This window comes from Zootoca vivipara, chromosome 7 (assembly GCF_963506605.1).
Source record: "Zootoca vivipara chromosome 7, rZooViv1.1, whole genome shotgun sequence".
Taxonomy (NCBI): domain Eukaryota; kingdom Metazoa; phylum Chordata; class Lepidosauria; order Squamata; family Lacertidae; genus Zootoca; species Zootoca vivipara.
The window spans coordinates 34,809,092-34,833,469 of NC_083282.1; the positions used below are offsets into that span (position 1 = coordinate 34,809,092).

At 40.9% G+C, this 24,378-nt stretch overlaps 1 protein-coding gene and 1 pseudogene across 1 annotated transcript in view; both read right to left on the minus strand.

Moving 5' to 3' along the window:
- Positions 1 to 14,757: 14,757 nt before the first annotated feature.
- LOC118088139 (general transcription factor IIH subunit 5-like) lies at positions 14,758 to 14,987 on the minus strand (annotated as a pseudogene).
- Positions 14,988 to 16,529: 1,542 nt separating this feature from the next.
- Positions 16,530 to 24,378, minus strand: part of UBE2U (ubiquitin conjugating enzyme E2 U) — a 40,686-nt gene continuing 32,837 nt past the window's right edge. The window contains exon 11 of the mRNA XM_060276845.1: positions 16,530 to 16,614. Coding sequence (XP_060132828.1) covers positions 16,544 to 16,614 — 71 coding nt within the window. The 3' untranslated portion in view covers positions 16,530 to 16,543. The remainder of the gene's footprint in view (positions 16,615 to 24,378) is intronic.

Sequence of the window (24,378 nt, forward strand, 5' to 3'; positions counted from 1 at the left end):
GACTGCTCCCCGCCCTCCAAGACATTCAGAAACTTTCCAGCAAACACATCCAATCCACATCATCGCCAGTGCAGTTTGTGGAAAGCCGGGTCCTCTCAAAGCTTTTCCAGAAGCGAAGCATTCACCTGTTGGACTGCGAGAATCTGCTGAACATATCACAGCCCACTGTTAAGAAACTATTGAAAAGTGGGGAGGAAGAATCACCTTTGTTTACTAGCGAAGGCAGGATATCATTTTGGATCCTTTGCCCAAACAAAGCTTATGCCAAAAATAAATAAGTTCATTTTCACCCCATCATTTTTGGGAAATCACGGAGGCGGGTTGCTGCTGGGGGGGGGGAAGAACCTCAGTTTATTGAGTACTTTCAATGCTTTTTAATAGTATTTGTGGGTCCCCTGCCCCCCCCTTGACTATGCCCATGCACCCCATTGTTATTAAATCTTTTGCAGCACCCTTTGTGCCTGACTTCCTTCTAGGAACTTTTCCCTAACAACAGGATACAAAAAATGATGTTCCCTATTCTTGCTTTTTGCTTGGCTTCAATATATATATAGTCTGGAGCTATTAGCATAAAAAATTTATCTTTGTTTAAAACTATCACTGTTCTTTCTTCCATAAAAAAACCTGCCCTGTATATTAAACCTGGAAACTGCACTGGGATATTTAATATTCTGTAAGCATATTTCTTTTTTGAAAGGTGAACATTTTCAAATGCTCCACGCATTTTCACAAGAGTTGGCCTACTCTTGAGAAAACAATTTACAAAGCACCAGGGAAAAAAATACAGGCGTGCATGTAAAAGTCTAACTGATTTAGCAACAAACAGTGACAGCTTCTGTCTTGGGATGTGCATCTTAAAAGAGAGAGAATGTGATAGGCCAAAACCTCGGGGGGGGGGGGACCGACCTCTTAGACATCCAAGTGGTAAAATACTCCTGGGATGTCAGACAATAATTTGCAATAATGTAGAGCAGCCTCTTTAACCCTTCAAATGTACAGTATCTACTCACTGGAGTAAATACTGGCAGTAATAAATTACCCCACCCTACACCCCAAGCTAGGGTTTTTATAACCATGTTTGCCAACCATTCCCCAGCAATAATATAAATAAATAAAACAGGTTCCCAGTGGCTCTTTCTAAATGTAACACATTTAGTTATTTACTAATAATAATTATTACTACTTTATTGTGTTGCTTTTTTTCATTGGCCTTAAGAAACTCTCTGTGATTCTGTTTTGTGCAACCCTCCTGAAATTTAGTTCAGCAGGGGTTGCAATATCACCAAGTAAATGATGTGTTTATAAATGATAAAAAAGTAGGTTTTGAAGATAAAAGGTCCAAATTTCAAATAGATCTGTTGGAAGGCAGAACAAAACTGTTGTCAAAAATGTATGATTTGTTGGTATTTAACACCAGTAAAATTGGCTAAGATGTATAGAATGAGTAGTAAATTATGCTGGAAATGTAAGGAGAAAGATGGTGAGTTTTATCATATGTGGTGAACATGCGAAAAAATCAAAAGATTTTGGGAAATGATATATAATGAATTGAAAAAGATTTTTAAATACACCTTTCCCCCAAAAAGGAAGCTTTTTTATTAGGACTCATAGGACAAGAGATAGAGAAAGGAGATCAAGTATTATTTATGTATGCGACAACTGCGGCTAGGACTTTGTTAGCCCAAAAATGGAAAACTCAGGAGTTACCAATGATTGAAGAGTGGCAGACGAAAATGATGGACTATGCAGAATTAGCAAGACTGACTAGCAGGATCCGAAACCAGGGAGAGTCAAAGTTCCAAAAGGATTGGAGTAAATTTGTGGACTATATGGAGAAGAACTGTAGAAGTTTAAAGACACTTGCAGGACTGAAATAAATCCTATGAATTGACTTTAAGTAGAAGGAATAAAGTAACTGTGAGATAGGAATGGATAAGAAAACCGATTGGGGGGAAGGAGGGAAGTCAAAGCTCGGCAGAGCAAAGAAAATTGTAATAATTGATAAGATGTTAAGAAGAAAAATTTTGTGTTTATCATGTTTATTATGTGTTGTTGTGTTTGTAGTTGTATGTTTTGTTTTTGTTTAAATGTATTTAATTGGAAAATTTAATAAATTGCCTTTAAAACAAATTAGTTCAGCAGGACCACAGTTCTTAATTTTGTTTCACATTTTATATATAATATTTGGGTTATAATAAGCTCCTCCCTTACCAACCTTTAAGTTTATATTGGGGACTCATTTCAGCTTTCAAGTTAGTTATGAGAGTTCACTGAAAGCCATCCTTAACTCCCCCACCCCCACCGCCGGGTTCTATGAGACTATAATCACAACAAAAGTTCATCTGGATTTAGGCCAATGCTTATAACATAGGGATGGGCATGGGGATGTGAGGACACTTGCCTGTGGCTGTTCATTTGAGAACATTCTTTCAATGAAGAAATGTTTTGCTATAATTTATTTCTATTGCAAACCACGATGTTACATAATTTCTAAGTCTATGGAATTTAGGGTTGCCACCCATCCCTAGAAAATTGGGATCATCCCTTTTTGGACAAAAGTGCTCCTTGTTCCATTTGGACTTCAAATGGGACACTTTCTTCCCACTTTCTTCCCATATTTGTGTTTCTCCTCCTCCTCCAAACTGTGCAGGTAGTGGGTGGGTCCAGTGGGGGGGGAGGAGAGCAAGAGCCTGAGTGGGAGTTTGAGAGAGAGCATTTGTGTATGTGTGTGTAGGCAGAGAGCGAGAGAGGGGGTTTGCACAGCACGGGCCTGTTAAAGTGGAGTCTTGGGTTTGCGTGGACAGGGGTGTCATGGCAGGTGGGTCACAAGGTGAGAGACGGGGTTTGCGGCAGCCTGTTCCATCCAGTGAAAGGTGTAGGAGGGGGAGGAAATAGTTTTTGCTGGGGCAGAGGGGAGGGGAGGGTCAAAGAGCAAGAGAGAGGGGATTTGCACTTTGCATAGACTACTACCGTGTTTCTCATATTTTAAGGCATCCCTACAAAATAAGGCATGGCAGGATTTTCCTGAGGTGGAAAAATATAAGGCATACCCCGAAAATAAGCCGTACCGGGTGGTGAGAGAAGGTCTGTGGCAAAGAAGGGTTGCTGCTGCCGCGTTAACCCCCGAGACCTGGCTGCAGCCTCAGCGCGCAGCGCGCGCAGCCCCAGAACCCGGCTGCAGCCTTTGCGCACCGCGCGCTAACACCCGGGACCCGGCTGTGGCCTCAGCGCGCAGCCCCAGGACCCGGCTGCAGCCTTTGCGCGCGGACACCCAGGACCCGGCTGCAGCCTCTGCCTGCCGCGCGCGCAGCCCCAGGACCCGGCTGCAGCCTTTGCCTGCCGCGTGCGAAGACCCAGTGGGAGCAGGTCTGTGGTCTGTACAGATACCGCTACCGGTACTTAATTAAAAAATGAGACATCCCTTGAAAATAAGCCATGCTGTGTTTTTTTCAGGAAAAAATAAATATAAGACGTGTCTTATAATATGAGAAACACGGTATCTCCATCTTATCCACATTCCGAGTAAACATACAAAAGGCTACCTTACATTCACCTGAATCCCACTCCTTACTAACAACCAACTAATTGATAAACTTAGATGGAATTGTCTGATACCAGGAACAGTTTTAGCTGTTTAACACATTCCCTCTCTAGTAAGTACCCTACACCTTTGTTTAATACATTCCCTCCCTGTTAAGCTCCCCTTTACCAAAGTCCCCTGCAGTACATTCTAAGTTCCTGTAGTCATAGGCATAGATTTGTGAGATCTGTGTTTCCTTATTAAGCCATAGTTGTGAAGAGTTAGCTGGAATCCTATCCTCTGTTTGGATAGAGCTCAGAGTCACCTTGGGGTTCTCCATTAATTTAATAATGTTTTCACTTACACCACCTTTTCTTTTCTTTTTGGCATAATGCTGTGCTGTCACCGGCACAAACATGTCAATATGCCAACATAGATTCACAGGGGCAGTATATTTTCTGCCTCTACTGTACAGGGGGATTTAGGAGTGATCCTATCCTCAGCCAGCAGGTGTAACTCAGGATTGAGCAGTAAGCAGTTTTGTGCCAGGAAAAATTGAAACCTTATTCCTTCTCTTCAAGATAGAATTGCCATTCCATGAGATCCAGACCAGTCCCTGCTTAGAACATACTTCTTCTAAAAATAGGGGAGATCTTATATCTGCATTAAAGGTACAGTGATATTTCATTAACAATAAACACAGTTGCATATGGCATCCCCCACCCCCGATTCCCTTTGGTTAATTCTTTCAATTAGCAGTTCAGTTGATTGTTGCCAGATAATTAAAATTGCAATTCATTTATTATTACCACAGAATTAAAATTAAAATTATATATGTATTTCAACAGACTTATAAATTGCATAATATAGGCTCTTTTAGACTTAATTAAAACAACAAAGAGTTGCAAATGTGGATAGATAAATTCCCAGCTGGTTTTCTTTCCTTTCTCCCACAAATAGGATTAGAATACTTATCAGTTGCTCTCCAGTTCAGATTTTTATCACAGATTTTTACTTTTGCTAGCTAATGAGAACATGAACTGATTATCTCCTCCTTAAACATACCTGGCTGACCCCATTAAAAGTGAATGCAAAGCACAGCTTTCAGACGCCATATATAGACACATCTATATATTTAGATAGGCACAGAGGCACAATTTGTAGATGTCATCCTCATTCACAGCTGCAATGAAAGACAAGGAATGAACCATGTAAGCTGCAAGGTAGATCTTTTAAGGCTCCAATCCTCCTCCCATTTATCCAGGAATAAGAACCATTGAGCTAAACGGGATTTCCTTTGAATAGAAATATATAGGATTGCACTGTGAATATATACTTAGATTGAGTATGCATCAGGTGAAGACAGTTACAGCATATAGAATGGTGGGGCTGGATTTAATGTTTTCCAGTGATAACATGTCCAAGCATTCTTCAAATTTGCCCTGATTCCCTAATCAGAGGAGGGTATTTTGGGTGATATCATAGGAAACAGACCAAATAACATCAGGCACAGCCAGCTTCTACTTTGAACTTGCAAAACCACCCCCACCCCTGGAGTTTAACCATGGAAAGCAATAGTACAGTTCAGTTTTGGAGATATTGTATTTTATTTTATTTTATTTGCAAGTTACAAGCAGGCTTTAGCTATGTCTGTTGGTAATTGGCTTGTTTCCCTAATCCCCAAACAAGTTTTGCTTAAAAAAGAGTTTAATTTGCTCCATCCGGTTTCTGATACGCCCCATAGCCTCCAAGTGTCCTGATTTTCCAGGGACAGTCCCAGAATTACGAAAGGCATCCTGGCTTCTGGTTAGATCCCGAAAGGTCCCTATTTCCCCTACCAGTGCCACTGCTGCCAAGCTCAGGGAGGAGAATGAGCCAGCACTTGTCCCAAATGGCTACGATGGCGGTAGCAGTGGCCGTGAGGGGGCATCCCGTTGTCTCTCCATGACCGCTGCTGCCAGCCTCCTCCCTTGGGCAGCTCATAGAAGCTGCTGGAGAGTGGGAAAGGAGGAGGAGGAGAGGCCGCTGCCGCCAAAGCCCAGCCTCAAGTAGCACGCTGGCTCTGAGAGGCAGAAAGGGGGAATTAAAAAAAAAATATTAAAAACACTTTCTGTGTCCGTGTCTAATCTTGCCCCTTTCTAAGATTCATTTATTGGCGTGTGTTTTTCTTATTGTATATCTACCAAAGAATAAAATAAAATAAAATTGGGGTTAAGGGGTTTCCTCAAGATGGCGGAGGTCGTGTGTGTTGTTGTGCCTCGCTGGTGGTAGTGGCGACGGCACTTGTACTTTTTCCGATAGGAAATGTTCCTCCGAAGGAGGGAACACAAAAATATGGAGGTCGAGGAAGGTCAGTTGGAGGAGTGAGAAATGTCCCTACTTTCATCTGAGGAAGGTTACCGGGTATGTACAGTATGCCCATAATGTCTATGGTTATCGAGGGTGTGGCCTGAAGGCACATGAAGCCACCAGCTACAACTGAACTCAACAGGTCTACTGGTCAGTGCTTGGAGAGGTGACCTCATAGGAACCACATGTATGCTGCTCTGAGTTCAGTGATCACGCAAAGTTGGGAAATGAACACAAGGACATAAAAGGTGTGGGAGTTTTCTTTTTTAATTGCCAGGCTCTCAAAATTCCGCTACCTTGGCTTCAAGGCTGCTGGCGTCAACACAGAAAAAACCTATACGTTGTGCCACTCTCTAACACCCTTTTAATGCCCTCTTTGTGAATACTTCTCTGTTAATGGGAGCAGCTTCTAAGCCAAATATGGGGAGGGGGTATTGTTTTTGTTTATTACAGTACTATGGAATGTATTACTGTGTTTTTATACTGTAAACTGCCCTGTGATTATTGGATGAAGGGTGGTATAGAAATGTTAATAATTATTAATTTAATAATAATAATAATAATAATAATAATAATCTGTTCATCAGCAATATCTACTATAAAGTAAATGCGAGATGGTTTTTGATTGTGCAACCAGAGAAGACAAAAGGAATGGCTACCAGCCTTGATGGCTATGTTTTGCTTCCACTATTGGAGGCAGTATGCTTCCGAATACCAATTGCTAGGAATCCCAGGTGAAGAGAGTGCTGTCTGCAGTCAGGTCCGGCTTGCAGGCTTCCTCTGAGCATCTGGTTGGCCACTGTGAGAAGAGAGTGCTAGGCTAGATGGAACCTTGACCTGATGCAGCGGGGATCTCCTTATGTGTTTGTGTTCTTAGAGAGCCGCAATAGTCCAATAATCATAAACAACAGTTAGAATTTCAGGACTTTGACCATTTTAAGAAATCAGGCTGCTCCTTGATAGCATTGTTATAAACTGAATTCGATTGAGATGTGCAGCCATACCTCTCTTTTTCCTACAAACAAGGGGAAGAGAATAATGTGGGAAAGAAAGAAGGCTTGGAAGAAAATCTCTCGGCACATACTGAGTATGAATTACAATTAGCTTTTAGATGCTGTGTGAAGTTGCCTACGTATTGCCTGTGCTATGTTTTTGGTTGATGTATTGTGCAGCAAGGACATATAAAGAGTTACCTTTGAGTATACTGAAATATATTATCAAAGTCACACAGTTAAACTCCTTTAAGTCCTACTGATTTCAATGGGAGAGATTTAAACTTGTTTAACTCTTTTTTTCTGGAATTCATGGGATGTAAAATTGTTAATTTTTTATGCCCCACATCATTTAAAAGATGCCACATGTCTTTTTTTAAAAATAATAATAATAATCCTATTTATACCCATTCCAACTTGGATGCTACCAAAAAGTCCCCCTAAAGAACCACCAACACTGTAGGACTTGGGTTGAATGACAAGCAAAACAAAATTAGTATTATGTGCGTACTAGTACACACTTTCTCCAAATCCCCACATTGTCTCAACTGTTGGTCCCATAAACACAAGCAGGGGAAAGTCCCAGCAGTTTGCACATATCAGGTGTACAGAATAAAGGTACTGGATACAAAACAGAGGCACTGAAGATTTGTGTTTCTAAGACCAAGAAAGGCACCACACAATTTCCCACGTTCTTCTCTAGATAACAATAATTATTAGCCAAAGCTACAGTGTTAGTCTTGGTGCTGTGCCAGACTACCACATAGTTCAGAAAGGCATTAGCAGCAATAACAATGACCCGCTTAACAACTTTCTCCAGGAGGAGAACTCTTCGAGTGGGTTAGCTGGTGAATGAATATCAAAGTTCGGTCAGGGCTGAGCAGTCATACCATTCTAAAAAGTTGCATTAGATCCCAACAGTAATGATGACCACAATTCAGTTGTGTAAAGAAGAGTAAACTTAATAATAAAAACAAAGGAGAAGTGAGACAATATTTTTGATGGGGCATGAATAATTTGTCCAGTATATGTTATAGAGTAAAAGTGTTTCATATTAAAAACTAATAAAAATATTTTTTTTAAAAAAATAAGTTTACAACTAATCATTCACACAATAAGACTAAAGGAAACTAAATTATTTGTTTCTAAGTAGCTGAAAGTGGATCATATTGTTGTTTTAAAACACAGTTTTTGGATTCAACACACATGTAATACAGAGCTACAAGGCAGATTATATGCCTAATTTTAATGAATACAATAAAGACAAAATTATAATAAGACCAGGGTTTTCTCCAGCCAGAACTCGCCATTGCCATTCTAAGACACCAAGGGAGGTTTTTGTGGTGAGTTTCAGCAACTCTTTTTCTAGAAAAATAGCACTGAATAAGACAAAATTAATTAAAACAAAATATGTGTGCCTACCTGGTGAAAGTCTGCATACTGCAGTGGTTGATTTGTTGGGCTAGGACCAGGGAGACTCAAGGTAAAATATCTGCTTATGCATAAACTTTAGATAGTGATCCTGGGTCCATCCCCAGGATGAAATGAGGTGGTTGTGAAAAGCATGGCAGTTTGGGATATAAAGGCCTGGGATATAAAGACCCTAAGCTGCAAACTAATTAATTCTTTAGAATTTTCTGGAGAAAAGGACAGAAAATATAGTCATATTCTTTTCTACTGGAATCCATGGAATTCATCTTTTTCTGTTTTGTGGCTAATCAATATATTATATAATAGGATTAACAGAGAACAGAACTGAAGTAAAAACAGATGGGATAACACAATTCTGAAACAGAAAGTTTATAGAAGCAAAAGACACAACAGGGCAGGTGGAAGCATGCCAAGACTGAGACACAGTGTGTCTGAGGAAAGAATGTCATACAATATATAGTTTGGCAAGCAGAGAAGAAATTGTTTGGATTGAAATAAAAAAGAGCAAAGGAATGATGATAGGAAACTATTATGAGACCATCTGGCTCAGATAAAAAGACGTCCAAAGTATTTCTACAGATAAGGGAGACTACGAAGAGTTCAAGACAGGCAACAGACGATTTCTAGATCTGGACCGGGACGGCAATAACCTATAATGTTTTCTTTTATTCCTCAGCAGTGTTGCCTCTGTAATATTTTCCAGCTTTTCTACAATGCAAGTTATACAACCTTGGCAGTATTTTAAGGTTGTAAAGATAGGCTGGCCCATCACAAATGAAATGCTCCATTTTCTATGTTCTAGGAAGAAACACAAGAATGTGCGCTGATAATCTCTTGTTCTGTTGGCTTGCTTCAGAAAGATCTCTATAGATACCTAACAATTCCAACCCTCCCACCCCTGCCAGCTATGGGATTAGGTAAATGTACCCCTGACAGTTAAGTCCTGTTGCGAACGACTCGGGTTGCGGCACTCTATAGGCCAAGGGAGCCGGCATTTGTCCGCAGACAGCTTCCAGGTCATGTGACCAGCATAACTAAGCCGCTTCTGGCGAACCAGAGCAGCGCACGGAAACGCCGTTTACCTTCCTGCCAGAGCGGTACCTATTTATCTACTTGCACTTTGATGTCTTTTCGAAGTGCTAGGTTGGCAGGAGCTGGGACCGAACAATGGGAGCTCACCCCATCACAAGGATTTGAACCGCCTACCTTCGGATCGGCAAGCCCTAGGCTCTGTGGTTTAGACCACAGCACCACCGCATCCCTAGCTATGGGATTAGTCCATTCCAAAACAAGGTTCTCCTGCACAACTCCAATTTGAATGTTAGAGCCATATATCCTTGGTTCTGTCTTGGGTCCTTCCTTTAGTGCTAATTCACCACAGTCAACTGGAAACAGATTTATTAAATGCATTTACAGTCTGCATTTTTAGGGCACATTGTACTTGTAAAGCAGCTTACTATATACCATCAAAACACAACAACACTACTATTTAAAAAAATACAATTTCAAAGTTCTAAAAGATCGGCGGTTAATATTTCTCAGTACAACACATTAATTAACCAAAGACCAAAACCATAAAAATGCAAAATATAATTTTAAATTAAAAGCCTATACCAGTTAGCAAAAGAACATTGGAAATATTTTTTATTATAGTCCATGTTTAACTAATTTTCCATCCTGGGTTGAGGGGGAATAACTGGTATAGGCTTTTAATTTAAAATTGTGCACAGTACACAAGGCTATTCAAATTATTTTGGCACCTGAGATAGAAAGCACACCTTTCCTTCTATGGAATTTTGTTTTAAAATACAATAAACAAATACATTACATTTTGCTGCCTTTCCATTACAATCAAAATCAGCTGACTGAGGTGACCAGTCTGTCTAATAGTAGGGCTGGACCTAATTAACCCAAAGGCCGATAGAGTCCAATATCTTGTTCTTACAGTGACAAACCAGGCATACTGCCTCCAACAGTGAAGACAGAACATAGCAATCATGTCTAGTAGCCAGTGATAGCCCTGAATGTATTGATTTGCTTCTGCAGTACTAGGAAAAACAAAATGGGAAGCCTAGGCAAAGCAATGTATCAGCAACATAGCTGTCAAGTTCTCCCTTTTTTTAAAGGGAAATTCCCTTATGCTGAATAGGCTTCCTCACGAGAAAAGGGAAAACTTGACAGCTATGATCAGCAACCACATCATAAACTGTATCACAGACCACTCATCATCTCAGGTGCATCAAGAGATCTTTGCCGGCCCACACAGGACAGGCTAGTGCTACAAGTTCATTATACTCAAGAAAAACTATCACAGTACTTAAGCAGTAACATAGAAAACCCTAGAACATAGTAGTTTGGCAGTGACACAGTGCCTGAAATCTTTGTGATAACTGAAAGCATAAATTATATCCAATCTAGAAAAAAAAGCTAGTAAATAAGTAGTCTTACTCCCACAAAAACCAGCTGATCATCATTTGATCACATCTTGTGATACCATTTACCATAAAAGTTCTTAATGTTGTCTTTGTGACAATCTGAAGAACGGTTTGAAGGGTGCCTTTAAAACCAAGCTAAATAATATGGGAGTAGGGGAATAGCTGACTTATCACAACGTGTATTACAAGAACATACGCCCCCCCCCCGAGAAATAATAGTACTATTTGCAGGAAGATGTGATTAAGCAGAGAATGAGCAGGCTGCCAAGATCTTCAAGCATCTGAGCTGTTATGACAAGCCACACATTTGTGTACTGATAAGGACAAAAAACCAGTTCAGAAGTTGCATAATATTACTTGATGAAGTAGGCTTATGTAACCAGGGCTCATATTGCCATACTTTCTCAGTTCTTCACAAAGCAGAATGAAATAGGTGGAAAAAAGCACTGAAGTAGGTAAGACAATCATAAGGTTTTCAAAAAATAATATATGCTTGCATTTGCCACAGTAAATAAAGCTACAGTTTTAAGACCTAGACCCTGTGCAATATTTTCCCAGCACTATAAGTTAAATATGGTTGTGTAATAGATACGTATTATAGGGCAGTGTTTTTCAACCACTGTTCCGCGGCACACTGGTGTGCCGCGAGATGTTGCCTGGTGTGCCGTGGGAGAATTACTTTATATATAGTCAATATAGGCACAGAGTTAATTTTTTTAACATTTTCTAATGATGGTGTGCCTCGTGATTTGTTTCATGAAAGAAGTGTGCCCTTGCCCAAAAAAGGTTGAAAAACACTGTTATAGGGGACGCAGGTGGCGCTGTGGGTTAAACCACAGAAGCCTAGGGCTTGACGATCAGAAGGGCGGTTCAAATCCCTGCGATGGGGTGAGCTTCTGTTGCTCGGTCCAAGCTCCTGCCAACCTAGCAGTTCGAAAGCACGTCAAAGTGCAAGTAGATAAATAGGTACCGCTACAGTGGGAAGGTAAATGGTGTTTCCGTGTGCTGCTCTGGTTTGCCAGAAGCGGCTTTGTCATGCTGGCCTGGAAGCTGTACGCAGGCTCCCTCGGCCAATAACGTGAGATGAGCGCCGCAACCCCAGAGTCGGTCACAACTGGACCTAATGGTCAGGGGTCCCTTTACCTTTAATAGATACTATCTTGCTAATTTTTATGTTTCCATTCTTCACATATATCTTCTACTTGCTTATGTCTCTGTATCCAACATTGGACTGTATTCAACACTGAAGCTCTGTTTGTGCATCAGGGCTTCCATGTGTATAACAGATCTGCTGCTGTTGCTCTTGTCCCAGCTACACCCACATGCTCATGCATCCTAAAAAAATCACCTTCAGACAGTTGTGGGGGCCCCTCCAGAGCAAAGTTTGGGGGGCACTCAGTGGAAGGAAAGGAAACATAAAATCTGTTGCACCAGTGGAACTTCACACATCGAGTGTTTCCTTGGGGAATTGTCACACCGTATCACTGAGAAGAGATACAAACAATGTTTATTGACAAGTGGAAAACACAACTGGTTAGACATCTGGGTGTCTTACTCTCTCCTGAATGAGATAAATTGGGAGGGATGTATTATAATCCCATGATTAGGAAGGTCTAGAAACACAGAAGGGAGGAAGATATATTGGTTTGCAAAGATTTATTCAGTGAAAATGCATATAATCTCCAGACCTCTGCTTTTATTCCACATTTGTGAATGATAATCCAGGAATGTAAGGTGAGAAAATGGCAAAAGGTTATGGATTTTTGGAAAATGGAAAATGATTCAAGGGGAGAAAAACAATTTAAAAATAAGCAGAGTCAATTAGTTTTTCTGCAACTTAATTGAACTGCACAGTAATATAACTATTATTAGACTTACTACGTAGAGTGCACCAGACAAGATAATTAACACCACTATTATCTTTTGAACAGCAGACTATTAAAATTCCCCTGAAATATTTACCCTGGGCAAGAGAAAAAGAGCTGAAAGTATAATTGTACAGTAATGTTATAGGAAAAGCAAATCTGCATGTTTGGAATAAATCAAATCTCCTGCCTGGCAGCAGGATAGTGTAGCATAAAGGAACGGATAGCAGTTTATGAACCTCTGAGGCACAGCCCTAATTGGAATAAATTGGAAGAGAAGCTAAAATATATCCATGGGAATCTTATAAATTGGAGGAGATGGGGAGTTGTATAACTTGAGAAGACTACAGCATTAATTTACTTTTGGAAAATTAATAGAAATAAAAAATGGAGAGAGATTATCCATTTTAAGTATTGAACTGAAAGAACACTACAGAAATCAAACAAGCAAAGACTGAGAAGAGGAACAGTCTTTAAAATAGAGAGCAGCAGAGCCAGTAGGGATAGGTTATAGAAAAATACAGTATATAAAATTAATCACGGTATTATATTTTCAGTAAGATTATTACTGTTGAATGTAATGCGGACTCTCAAGAAAAATCTTTCAAGAAGTATGTGGAAATACATTTGGAACACAGATGTCACCAGTGCATTATTAATCTGAGTGAGAACTACTTTAAAGGTGCTTGCTTAGTGACACTGCGAGCATTGAGGAAAATCCTAGTGTTGCAATGCTGCAGCATGGTGGTACCTCGGGTTACAAACGCTTCAGGTTACAAACACTTCAGGTTACAAACTCCGCTAACCCAGAAATAGTACCTCAGGTTAAGAACTTTGCTTCAGGATGAGAACAGAAATCATGCTCCGGTGGTGCGGTGGCAGCAGGAGGCCCCATTAGCTAAAGCGGTGCTTCAGGTTAAGAACAGTTTCAGGTTAAGAACGGACCTCTAGAACAAATTAGGTTTTTAACCAGAGGTACCACTGTATTCATTTGTACCGGTAACATATTTTTTAAAAGATGCGAGATGACTTATATAGCAATAAAAGTAGAATTAGTTAACGTTAGAGAGCTGGGATTTGAACAGAAAGCTGAACTAATATCTATTGTAATTTATTGGCAGCTGTTGTTATTTTGGTTGCACAACTTTCTGAGGGTGGAGGGGAGAAGAAAGCCAGACAGTCAAGAAAGTCAATGGAAAATATAACAATGGAAAATATAACACTGATTAGCAGTGTGAAATTAACATGCATGTTACATTATAGAAGATAAGAAATAAAGTAAACTGAGATCATGCATGGGATGGTTTCCAGTTTACTTTGCTTATTCAGAAAGGAACAACGGAAGTGGAACATTTGAACAGATATGCTGCAGCAATAAATAACTATGAAGAACAGATCAGAACTATGATTGTAGAGAGTGGTATATTTATGCAGTCAGAATAGCGTGATGTGGAATTTCTCCCTAGATGTATTTAACATAGGGCTGCCATGCGTCTTGAATTTGGCAGACATAGCCAGGATTCGGCCCTCGGAAACAGAGTCTGGGTGAAAATCTCTTAAATGTCCGTGAAAATACGGAAGTATGGCAACCCAGAATTTCACTTTTTGAAATACAGCAGCACTAATTTTATATATATATATATACATATTTTCTTTTGTAATTTTATGGTATAAAATAAAAAAGGATTAAACAAATTTATAGAGGATAAGGCTATCAATGACTTCTAGCCACAATGCTACGTTCTACCTCTACTGCTGGAGGCAGAAGGCCTCTAAATACCAGCTGCTTGGAATCACAAGAAGGCAGAGCACTGTCAAATTCAGGTGCCGCTTCTATGACAGTAGGATGTTGGACAAGATGGGCTATTGAATTTTATGACATCATGGTTTAAATTTTTCGTAAGCTGCCCATTGGCACTACATGAGTGGGAGAGAAATCACTAAACAAATAATAAAAATACTGTACCTCTTGATAGTTCCTGTTTTTCCTGGAACTGAAAAAGAGGGGTTAACTTCATCCTAGTGAGCCACCATAGATAGCTGCTGTATTTTGTTTGTCTTGAGGGATCAGAAGTTTATGAAAGGCAGATTCAAAATACTTGATTTCCTTTTTTTTAAAGACATTATTGATTGCAGTTTGACACAGACAATTTCAGCCTCATTTTCTATTTTTGTGTAATAGGGAAAGAGTTCTGGTCCATTAACTCTTCCACTCTCTGCTGCAGGAAGTAAACCATCTCAGCTAACACAAAGAGATGTGTTTTAGCCAAGTCTTGTACTGTATGCTGAACTTCTCCCTTAGGGTATTTGACTCATCTAAGTACAGCAGAAACTGCTTCATGGCTGGGTCACATTCTATAAGTACTGGTATTCCTTTCAAAACACTCACCATCTTCCCAACAGATTTTCTGATTTGTTTTATATGACCAGCAACATTGCCTTTTGATATTTCTATGAGATGAACACTGATGCAGGATAACACAGGCTGTTAAAGGTCTTGGGGCACTTCTGTAACAGCAGGATGGGTTCTCCCCACACTGATTAACCAACCAAAATTTACCACTGCAATTCTCCTTGCTTAATGCTTCTTGAAATGTCTGCTGAAAGATCCATTCAGCATATGAGTTCTTCCTTCACATGGTGCCATTAACTGCTGTTGACTGACATGGGAGTGCCAAGCAGAAGCTGTGTTCCAACCCAAATTAGGTGATATTACTGTACTGGTAGATATTTTATATTATAAGAAGCTTTTGGAAGGTGGGGTATACTGTACGCTTCAATTAGTTGACATTCTTTTAAAAATTGCATTCCTATGGAAGATGCTAAAGAAGCACACATCTTTTAACCAAAATAATAATAATGTTTGCTGATCGCACGGCAGATTCAACATGAATAAATAAATAAATAAATAAATAAATAAATAAATAAATAAATAAATAAATAAATAAATACTATTTATAAACTTCTAGAAATAGAAAAAACTGAGGTAGTCTTATTTGTCTTTATAATGTCTATGCTTTTTTACTGGCTCAGACACTTAAACCAGGCATCCCCAAACTTCGGCCCTCCAGATGTTTTGGGCTACATTTCCCATCATCCCTGACCACTGGTCCTGTTAGCTAGGGATCATGGGAGTTGTAGGCCAAAACATCTGGAGGGCCGGAGTTTGGGGATGCCTGACTTAAACACACACACAACTTTACTTGTTCCACATACAGTTTCTAGAAATATTGAGCACATGCAGTACAGGAGAACATAAGTTTTCTAGGTTCTAGATCAGGGGTCCCCAGACTTACCCGCCTTCGGGCCGGAGGGCGGGAGAGTGCGCGCGCAGTGGGCCGGAGGGTGGGGGAGCGCGCGCCAGTGCGCATGCGCACACCCATTTACTGGCGTGGTGGCGTGCTTCCAGGCCGGAAAAATCGCTGAAAATTGTTTGTGCGCATGCGTATGGCCTCCCCCGACCCGGAAGTGCACCTCCCCCAACCCTGAAGTGCACCGGAAATGACCTCTTCTGGGTTGGGAGAGGCCCATACGCATGCGCAGAAACGATTTTTGGCAATTTTTTTCGATCTGGAAGTGCGCCGCCGCGCAGTGCGCCGCAAGAGCGGGCGGTGGCAGCGGGCGGCGGGGGTCGTCACGGGCCGGATTGGGAGGCCAATTGGGCCGCATCCGGCCCGGGGGCCGTAGTCTGGGGACCCCTGTTCTAGATTATGTATGATATTATTATTCAAATATCTTTAGACTTGGAATGATTTGGTCCCTAATGATAAATTAAGCTACTCTCGGGTTTTTTTGGCTGCCTTGTACTCAAAGAACTGAGCATGAGTGTTCTACACATTAGAGTATAATCTGAGGGCTACAATATATATATATATCTAAGACTAAGATTTCCTGCACTGGCATATTCATAGGGTGGGGGTAGCTCACCTCTGAATTGGGTTCTCCTTCCTTTCAAACAGGCAGTAAATGTTTTCTTAGCACTGGGTCCCAAAACTGCAGAATCCCAACCACAAGAAGAGGCACTGTAAATATAAAATTATAAATACATAAAAATGGCAATATTGGCATTATTATCTTCCATTTTTCTTCTTTGAAAAGCAAACAGGACTAAGCAAGAATTAATTAAACATGAAAACCCATGTTGTTCCCATCAAACTAGAAATGGAAAATAGGCACTACTGTATGAAACTTGTGGCAGATTAGAGCTAGAACAGAGCTGGCATGAGAGTTTGAATGGAGGTTGTCCCTGTGTGTGTTTGATCTAGGACGGCCATGTGTCCAACTTTGCAGAGGGCAGCCCTCTACTGGTATTTAAAGGGCTGCCAGTCCATGTCTAGTTTATAGATAAAGAACCATAAGAAGCTTTGAATTTGCACCTGGACAGCAGACTGAGGAGGCACACAAGTCGGTTGGTTATATAATGAATTACAGTAATTATTTCCATATTTGTGTCTACAGTGGTACCTTGGTTCTCAAACGCCTTGGTACTCAAACAACTTGGAACTTGCAAACTTGGAAGTAAGTGTTCCAGTTTGCGAACTTTTTTTGGAAGCCAAACATGCTCGGTTTTGAGTGTTACACTTCTGATTTGAGTGCCACACTTCTGTTTTGAGTGTTACGCTGAGGTCTGTCTGTTTTTGCTATTTATTTTGCGTTTTTGTTTTTGCGGCTATTTTGTTTTGTTTTTGTGACTGTGTGAAACCCAGTTCAGCTACTGATTGATTGATTGATTGATTGTGTGACTGTAGTACATTTTTATTGCTTTCATTTTATGTATCAGTGGTCTTGTTTAGATAGTAAAATTTACGTTAAATTGCTGTTTTAGGGGTTGTTTTTAAAAGTCTGGAATGGATTAATCCATTTTGCATTACTTTCTATGGGAAAGCGCACCTTGGTTTTGGAACGCTTTGGTTTTGGAATGGACTTCCGGTACAGATTAAGTTTGAGAACCAAGGTACCACTGTGTACAATTACATTAGCATATGTAAATCTTCTGCGAGTATGTGTCCTCTTTTGGGGTACTGCATTTCCTCTCCCTCTCTTTCTGGCAATGTGCAATTGGCCAACCTAGTCTGAGTTGCCACAGGCAAAGAAGAGAATGTACAAAACGGCATGAGTGACAGCAGTGCTGGCCTTCAGCATAAGGTTTGGCATGTACTTTAATAGGGCACTGATCTTACCCTAGCCTTATGAATAGCAACCTAATTCGTCTGAAAAGAAGGAAAAGAAATAGAGGCAGTTAAGATTTATTTTTTTAAAAAAGGCTCTTGGTATTATTAAACCAATTGCAACATGAATGCAGAGGACGACATGAAGATGTGCACCCCCTCTGCTGGCCTCCTCTTGATATGCACATTAGCAACTTTTTATAAAAAAAAAAACCACCAAATGATGCACAAAGATGCAAAGGAGAACAAAGGCTCTTTTTCAGAGGGCATGATGAGCAACGAATCAGGATGTGGTAATGAGACATCCTATTAAACTCAGATGGAACTTTGTCTTTTGAAAATAAAAGAGTACAATACTGGCATATAAATGTGGTTTTTCTCAAAGACAAAAGGTGGGTGGTGTAAGTACGAGTACAAAATGAAAGAGCCATTCATCTGTGACCCACAACAGTCTACCTACGATCAAGTCATTGAGCATCTCCACTCCATTTATGTTTTAATGGGGGTGGGGAAGGTAAGTCACAACCATCTGTTTAGGGCCATTGTGTGAGGATGCATTGCAGGAGACGATTGCACAAGCCAGCAGAGTTTACTGCCAAGACAATATGGGATTATTCGAGAATATGTCAATGCTCCAAAGCGAAAAAGGATCTGCTCCAAAAACTAGCCAGAGATCAGCAGAGAGGAAGTGTGGATATGTCTCAGACTATGAAATATCAGGCCGCTCGAAATACTGTCCCAAGTGAATGTGTTTTCTACAAGCAGTCTTCTTTAGGCAGGCAAATTCATGTTAAAAGTAAATTCACAAGGTTCTATCCAGCTATGTCATACTCAGAGTGGACCCATTGGAAATCAGTGAACTTAAGTGAGTCAAGTGAGACTGAGGACCCCAAAACCCCACTTTTTTTTAGGGCGAGATCTTGGCCTGAAATCACACAAGAGCAAGGCGCCCAAAATGGCTGCCATGCTCTTGTGGGGGGGAAACGGGATGTCCTAGTTGACGGTTATGAAAATTATCCATATCCCAACCCTCCTTTGAAACAGGAAGATGTTAACCATCCACTAGAGCAGGCATCCCCAAACTGCGGCCCTCCAGATGTTTTGGCCTACAACTCCCATGACCCCTAGCTAACAGGATCAGTGGTTGGGGAAGATGGGAATTGTAGTCCAAAACATCTGGATGGCCGAAGTTTGGGGATGCCTGCACTAGAGGATCATTCATGACTGGATAAAAAGAGCATCCTGCAGAAAGGAAGGACAAAGCACTGGTGTAGCTGCTCTCCTGAGATTGTTTATTACATTTGTATCCCATCTTTCCTCCAAGGATCACAAGGCACACACTCCCCATGTTTAGTGAAAAAAGAGGTATAGTTCTACTCAGCTATGTGCAGGGGTAAATAATATAGTGTGCTACTGAGGCTGTGAGGAGCCCAGGGAAAATCATATTGGGTGGAGTGGTTATATATTTATACCCATATGGTTTAACTGCAGCAGAGAGAGTGTGGAGGGCCAATCATATCACCGGCCCTGAATGAAGTTGTGACCAAGGTGAAACAGTTCAGTAGTAGAGCATGTGCCTTGCATGCAAATGGTTCCTACTTCAATCCTTGGCATCTCCAGATGGGCCTAGGAGAGACTCTCGTAACTAAAACACACACACACACACACACACATCTTGGATAGTTACAGTCAGCCAGTGTAGAAATACTGATCTAAAACGACCACTGATCTGATTTGATATAAGGCAGCTTCTTATGTTCTATCCAGCAGACGGTGGGTGAGTGATTACATTCATGCTGGGCCTCATCTCCAATGAGATTAGCCACATGCCCCCAACTCCTAGTTGCCAGGTTCCCCGTTTCTGAATTTCCCCTTCACAGAATTGGCCCTGTTAGATAATCTGTTGGGGCTGCTCCATTGGCTCCAGAGACTCGGCCACCCAGGACTCCAGAAAGAGAGAGGAGGTCCCACTAACACAAAAAAGAAATCCTTCTTTAATTAGTGCAGCCTGGGCTGTTGCTTCTGGTATGTCCTGCCAATAGCGCTGCCAACCAACCAGAAAAAAACAACAACAACAATTGGACTGGCTGGATTCTTTTGCTTTCCAGTCAGCTGGCAGAAAAGCAAAGGGTGGTTGTTTCCTCCCCTCCCCTGTTTTGCCCCACTCTTCCTTATCCTTTCATCCTTATTCTTAAAGCTCTATACCTAGTAGAATAAAGCTGCAATACACACACTCACCTGGGAGAGTAAAGTATAGTGAACTCTATTGGATTTATTTCGGGTTAGATATGCACAGGTTTACACTGTAAGATTTTGTGCTGGCCACTGCCTTTGAATACACTAGAAACCACTCATTATTTTATTGTAGAATAGCAATGGGGAATCTGCAGCCCTGCAGATGTAGGACTCCCAGCTCCTGCCAGTCACAGCCAGCATAGCCAATGGTCAGGGATGAATCTTTGGATACAAGGTGGCATTCAAATGCTTTTAATCAACTCCTTGGGTGCAACTTGAAGCTGCCAAAACCTGCTCAGGCTACATTCCAGGATCCTTTCTTGGGCCAGCTCTTGATTTGTTCCAGGATCTGCCCAGGTACCAATGTTGTTGTTGTTTTAATTAAAGCAAAATACAAGCATTGGCCATCCTACTTGCCAAGTAGGAAGGGAAATCAGGACCAGACTGTGTTTGGAATTATGGGAAGAAGAAGGAAAAACCCTCCTTTCTTTTTTTAACCTTGGTGCAATCTAGGTCACCTCCAGACTCTCAGTATTCTGTGGGATGGATTCAAGCACATGCCAGAAATTTTGGCTTGCCCAATTAAAGTGGATTAAAGCTCTCTCTTGCCCTGATGTAACAAATCCACTTAAAAACAACACCAAGTGACTTTTTGAAATTGGGATAGTGTCAGAGAAATGGACTGAAAAGTATGGAATGGATGATCGATCAATGGGAAGGTCTAGAACTATGTAAGCAAAAAAGGATGCATTCAGAATGAATATTAAGAACAAATGCTCAATAAAGACCAGATACTTGAGATGTATCTTTTTAGGACCCACCCTGTTTTTTTATGACTGTGTTCTTTCTTATTTTGAGTTTTTTTACATTTTATAAAGATTGTTTTTTAGATTGTTGTAACCTGCCCCGGGACCTTAAGGTGAAGGATGGGTAAACAACAACAACAACAACAACGGTAGTCTATCATAAGGTTTGTGCAAGTGAATCAGGATGAATGCTTAATAAACAGGTTGTCTGGAGTCCCAATTTTTTATTCTTCTCTCAGGAACCTTCCCTTCCATGACAAAGAGTATGTGAGGTAGAAGCTAAAAGTAAGGCAAGAAGCTAGGAAGGCAGAGGGCTGATTTCTCCTCAAATACAAAGCTGTGGCTATGGGAGAAGCAAGGCCCTCTTGGGGTGTTAAGGCTGTGGACCCCTCCACTGTAGGCCCAGGTTGTATATCTGTGTGAATAAACCATATATCATAAAGACACCACTGTCTCTGCTGTGATAATTGAACCCTGGGTAAGTGCCTGGAACCCCTGGAATCTCACACCACTCGGAGATTGGTTACAGTATGCTTACACAATTAAGACATGACTCACAAGTTTCATGAAGAGGATGGCAACTGAGGACACGTTAGGCTACATTGGGCACATCTGCTTGTTAAGAAACCATGGACAATATTCTCAGCCACATCCTTATGCTGTTTTCTGACCAAGGCATTAAACACTTCCAGTTTAACCAGGCAGGATATAACAAGAGAGAGAGAGAAATTCATCAGCTATGACAGATTAAGATGGAATTAATTAGCTGTTTTTCAAAGTATATCTTCATCAATAGAAGTGCCACACATGTCAACCATGACTATATATGTGGGATGCAATGAGGGATGCCAAGAAGCTTATACCGGTAGTTACTTTTGCATTAAATCAGATGGCAGCTCTAAATGTGCCATTACCTCATTCTCAGACCTGATACAGCCTCCTCTTTCTAGTCTACCTCACCACTTGTAGAGTGGGAAGGGACCAAAACGGAAGGGACATTAGTCCAACCCCCTGCAATGGACTATGTGCTATACAAATTCTCAGTCGTAGTAAATAAATTTCGGAATTAATGGTCCTATGTGGGAATAAGGGTCCTCTCTGGATAATAAAGTATATTCCTTCCCTTCAAAATGTGATAAACTGGTGCATGCTGCATCTGAGTGCCCTTCTGCTGAACGGGGGACCTGTATGTCTGCCCCAAAGCCCTGCCCTCACAGCCCCACTGCTCCTCAGTGCCAGATATTCCTAGCCTCTGAATAGTCTTCATGAATCTTCCTGCAACTGTGAGAAAGGAGAAAAGGGTTATAGGGGGACCTCCCTGACCTGCATGTCAGTGAGGGCCATGGTTTCCTGGGGCACATTTCCTCCCTCCCATAACCCTGCCTCCCTACTCATTTACCTCATCTGTTAATCTGACCTCTTGGTGAGGGACAAATAGTAGTAGGATTTTAGCCAGCTACTAACTCTTCTCTTTCAGGCACCTCTTGCGTTTTGAAGCACGGGTAGAAGCAATAAAGGAACCAGCACACCGGCTGAAGGTAGGCTATGATCCCATGATCCAACAGCACTGCTGATTTCACAATACAAAAGAGGGACCACAAGAACTAGAGATAATAGTGAAAACCATTCTGAAGCGGGGAGCATGATTCTGAAATCTATTTTGCTGAGCATGTGCAAGTAAGAGGTTTTGTGATTCTGTATCACTGTACTTCAACCTGTGGAAGGATGGGATTACATTTTGTGCACAGTCTTGAATAATTATCCAACATTAAATCTCATTTGAGACAATTTCCAGTGCTTCAAGGGCGCTTTAGGCACTTTGTGCTTTTAGGAGGATTTGTTTCTATTTAGCATCAATCATTTGCTGGTCTCCATTATTTTCTATCATTGCAAAAGTGGAAATGAGTTCCACATGGATGTTCATTGCGGAACTGGTGCTGCACATTCACCCAAGTTTTTCATTCTGTTCATCAGATGTCACCATTATCAAAACACCAGCCACCACCTTTCATTTCAACTACTAGAAAATCACAATTTCTATCACTGGGGCTAGGGTGTAAGATCGGGTTTAGCTATTACTTCAAAAAAATCTTTTTGACCATTATGAGGATATTTTATTTTTTTAAAAAAAATACCTCATGCAATTCTATTATTTTGGTTTTTAAATTATTGTAAATCCTCTTGAAGCCCTTAGGATAGGGTGGAGAAAGAACCTAAAACAACAACAACAACAACAACAACAACAACAACAACAACAACAACAAATATATATATAGATTTGCAACATCCTGTATATTGTTATGGTTAAAATATGCAATGGATTTCACAACTTATTCTTAAAAACAATGGTAATAAATTCCTCAGCCCTGGCAAAACATTGTTTCTTAACACAGATGGTCTCAGTTATGGTCACACGAAAAGCAGAAAGAATAAGCTCAGTTGTATTTGTTTATGTCTGGGGTGGGGCTCTGTGGCCCTGAATTCAAATCTTGCATTGGCAGCTAAACAAAACATTACCCTTTAAATAACATTTTGATCTGCTCTGTGGAACCAGATTTAATATCCATGATGCTTTATGGAGCTACTTTGTCCTGGAATATGAAAACATACGGAACGAGGGATGTCTGACAATATTATTCAGCACTATTTAGGATTACCCCTTGGGCCTAGCCTCACTCCCCCAATTTATAATAATAATTTTTTAAGTGATGCGCATTTTCTAGAAATGGACAAAAGCTGTGGCAAATAACCTTGTATGATTTATGCAGAGAAATCGAACAGTGTGCACCACACAGTTGGATTATTCCCTTACCTTATCACAGTACTGATATTTGTTGTTAATATATGATAGCCTGTGGAAAGCCACGGGAATGTAGTCATGGAAGAGAAATCCGAGGAGATGCAACTGCAGGACACTTTTTCAGAGCGGAAGTGATGCGATCATTTGCCAGAGCACTTGAGCTGAGCATGGCATGCATGGCTGTGGGGCACCCCCACATTATCCTCATAATAATAGCTCTGTGAGGTAGGCTAGTCTCAAAGACTGGACCAAGTTCAGCCAGTGAACTTCATGGCTGGCCAGGTCTTCCTAGCCAAAGTCCAACATGCAAAGTCAATTTTTTTTGCCAGTTGACCATTTTATGACTGTCAGATGACCTGAATAAATTGGCTATTATGCTAAATCAAAACATCTGAAGGGCACCAGATTGTGGAATGTTGGACCTCAAATTCCTTCGGCAAACCAGCAGGGATGTTGGAATTGTAGCCCAGAACATGAGATTGGGGATGACCATGCTATATACTGCACACAAATGTGCAATTTATATATTCATCTCCCACCCCCTCACATACACACACAAGCACATGATCAATGCTGCTGCTTGGATTTTTTGAAAGGCTATGAACTCTCCCTGGAGGTGTTCATCCTGAAGATGCTCCGAGTCCTGCACTTCAAAATTTACTGCACCTCTGGCTAAACAGGTTTACATGCTTTACTGCTGCAATGTCTGAAAGGGAGGTGGACATCAGTCAGTACTTGGACCCACTTCATGACAACTAAAGTGTCCACATTTGGAGC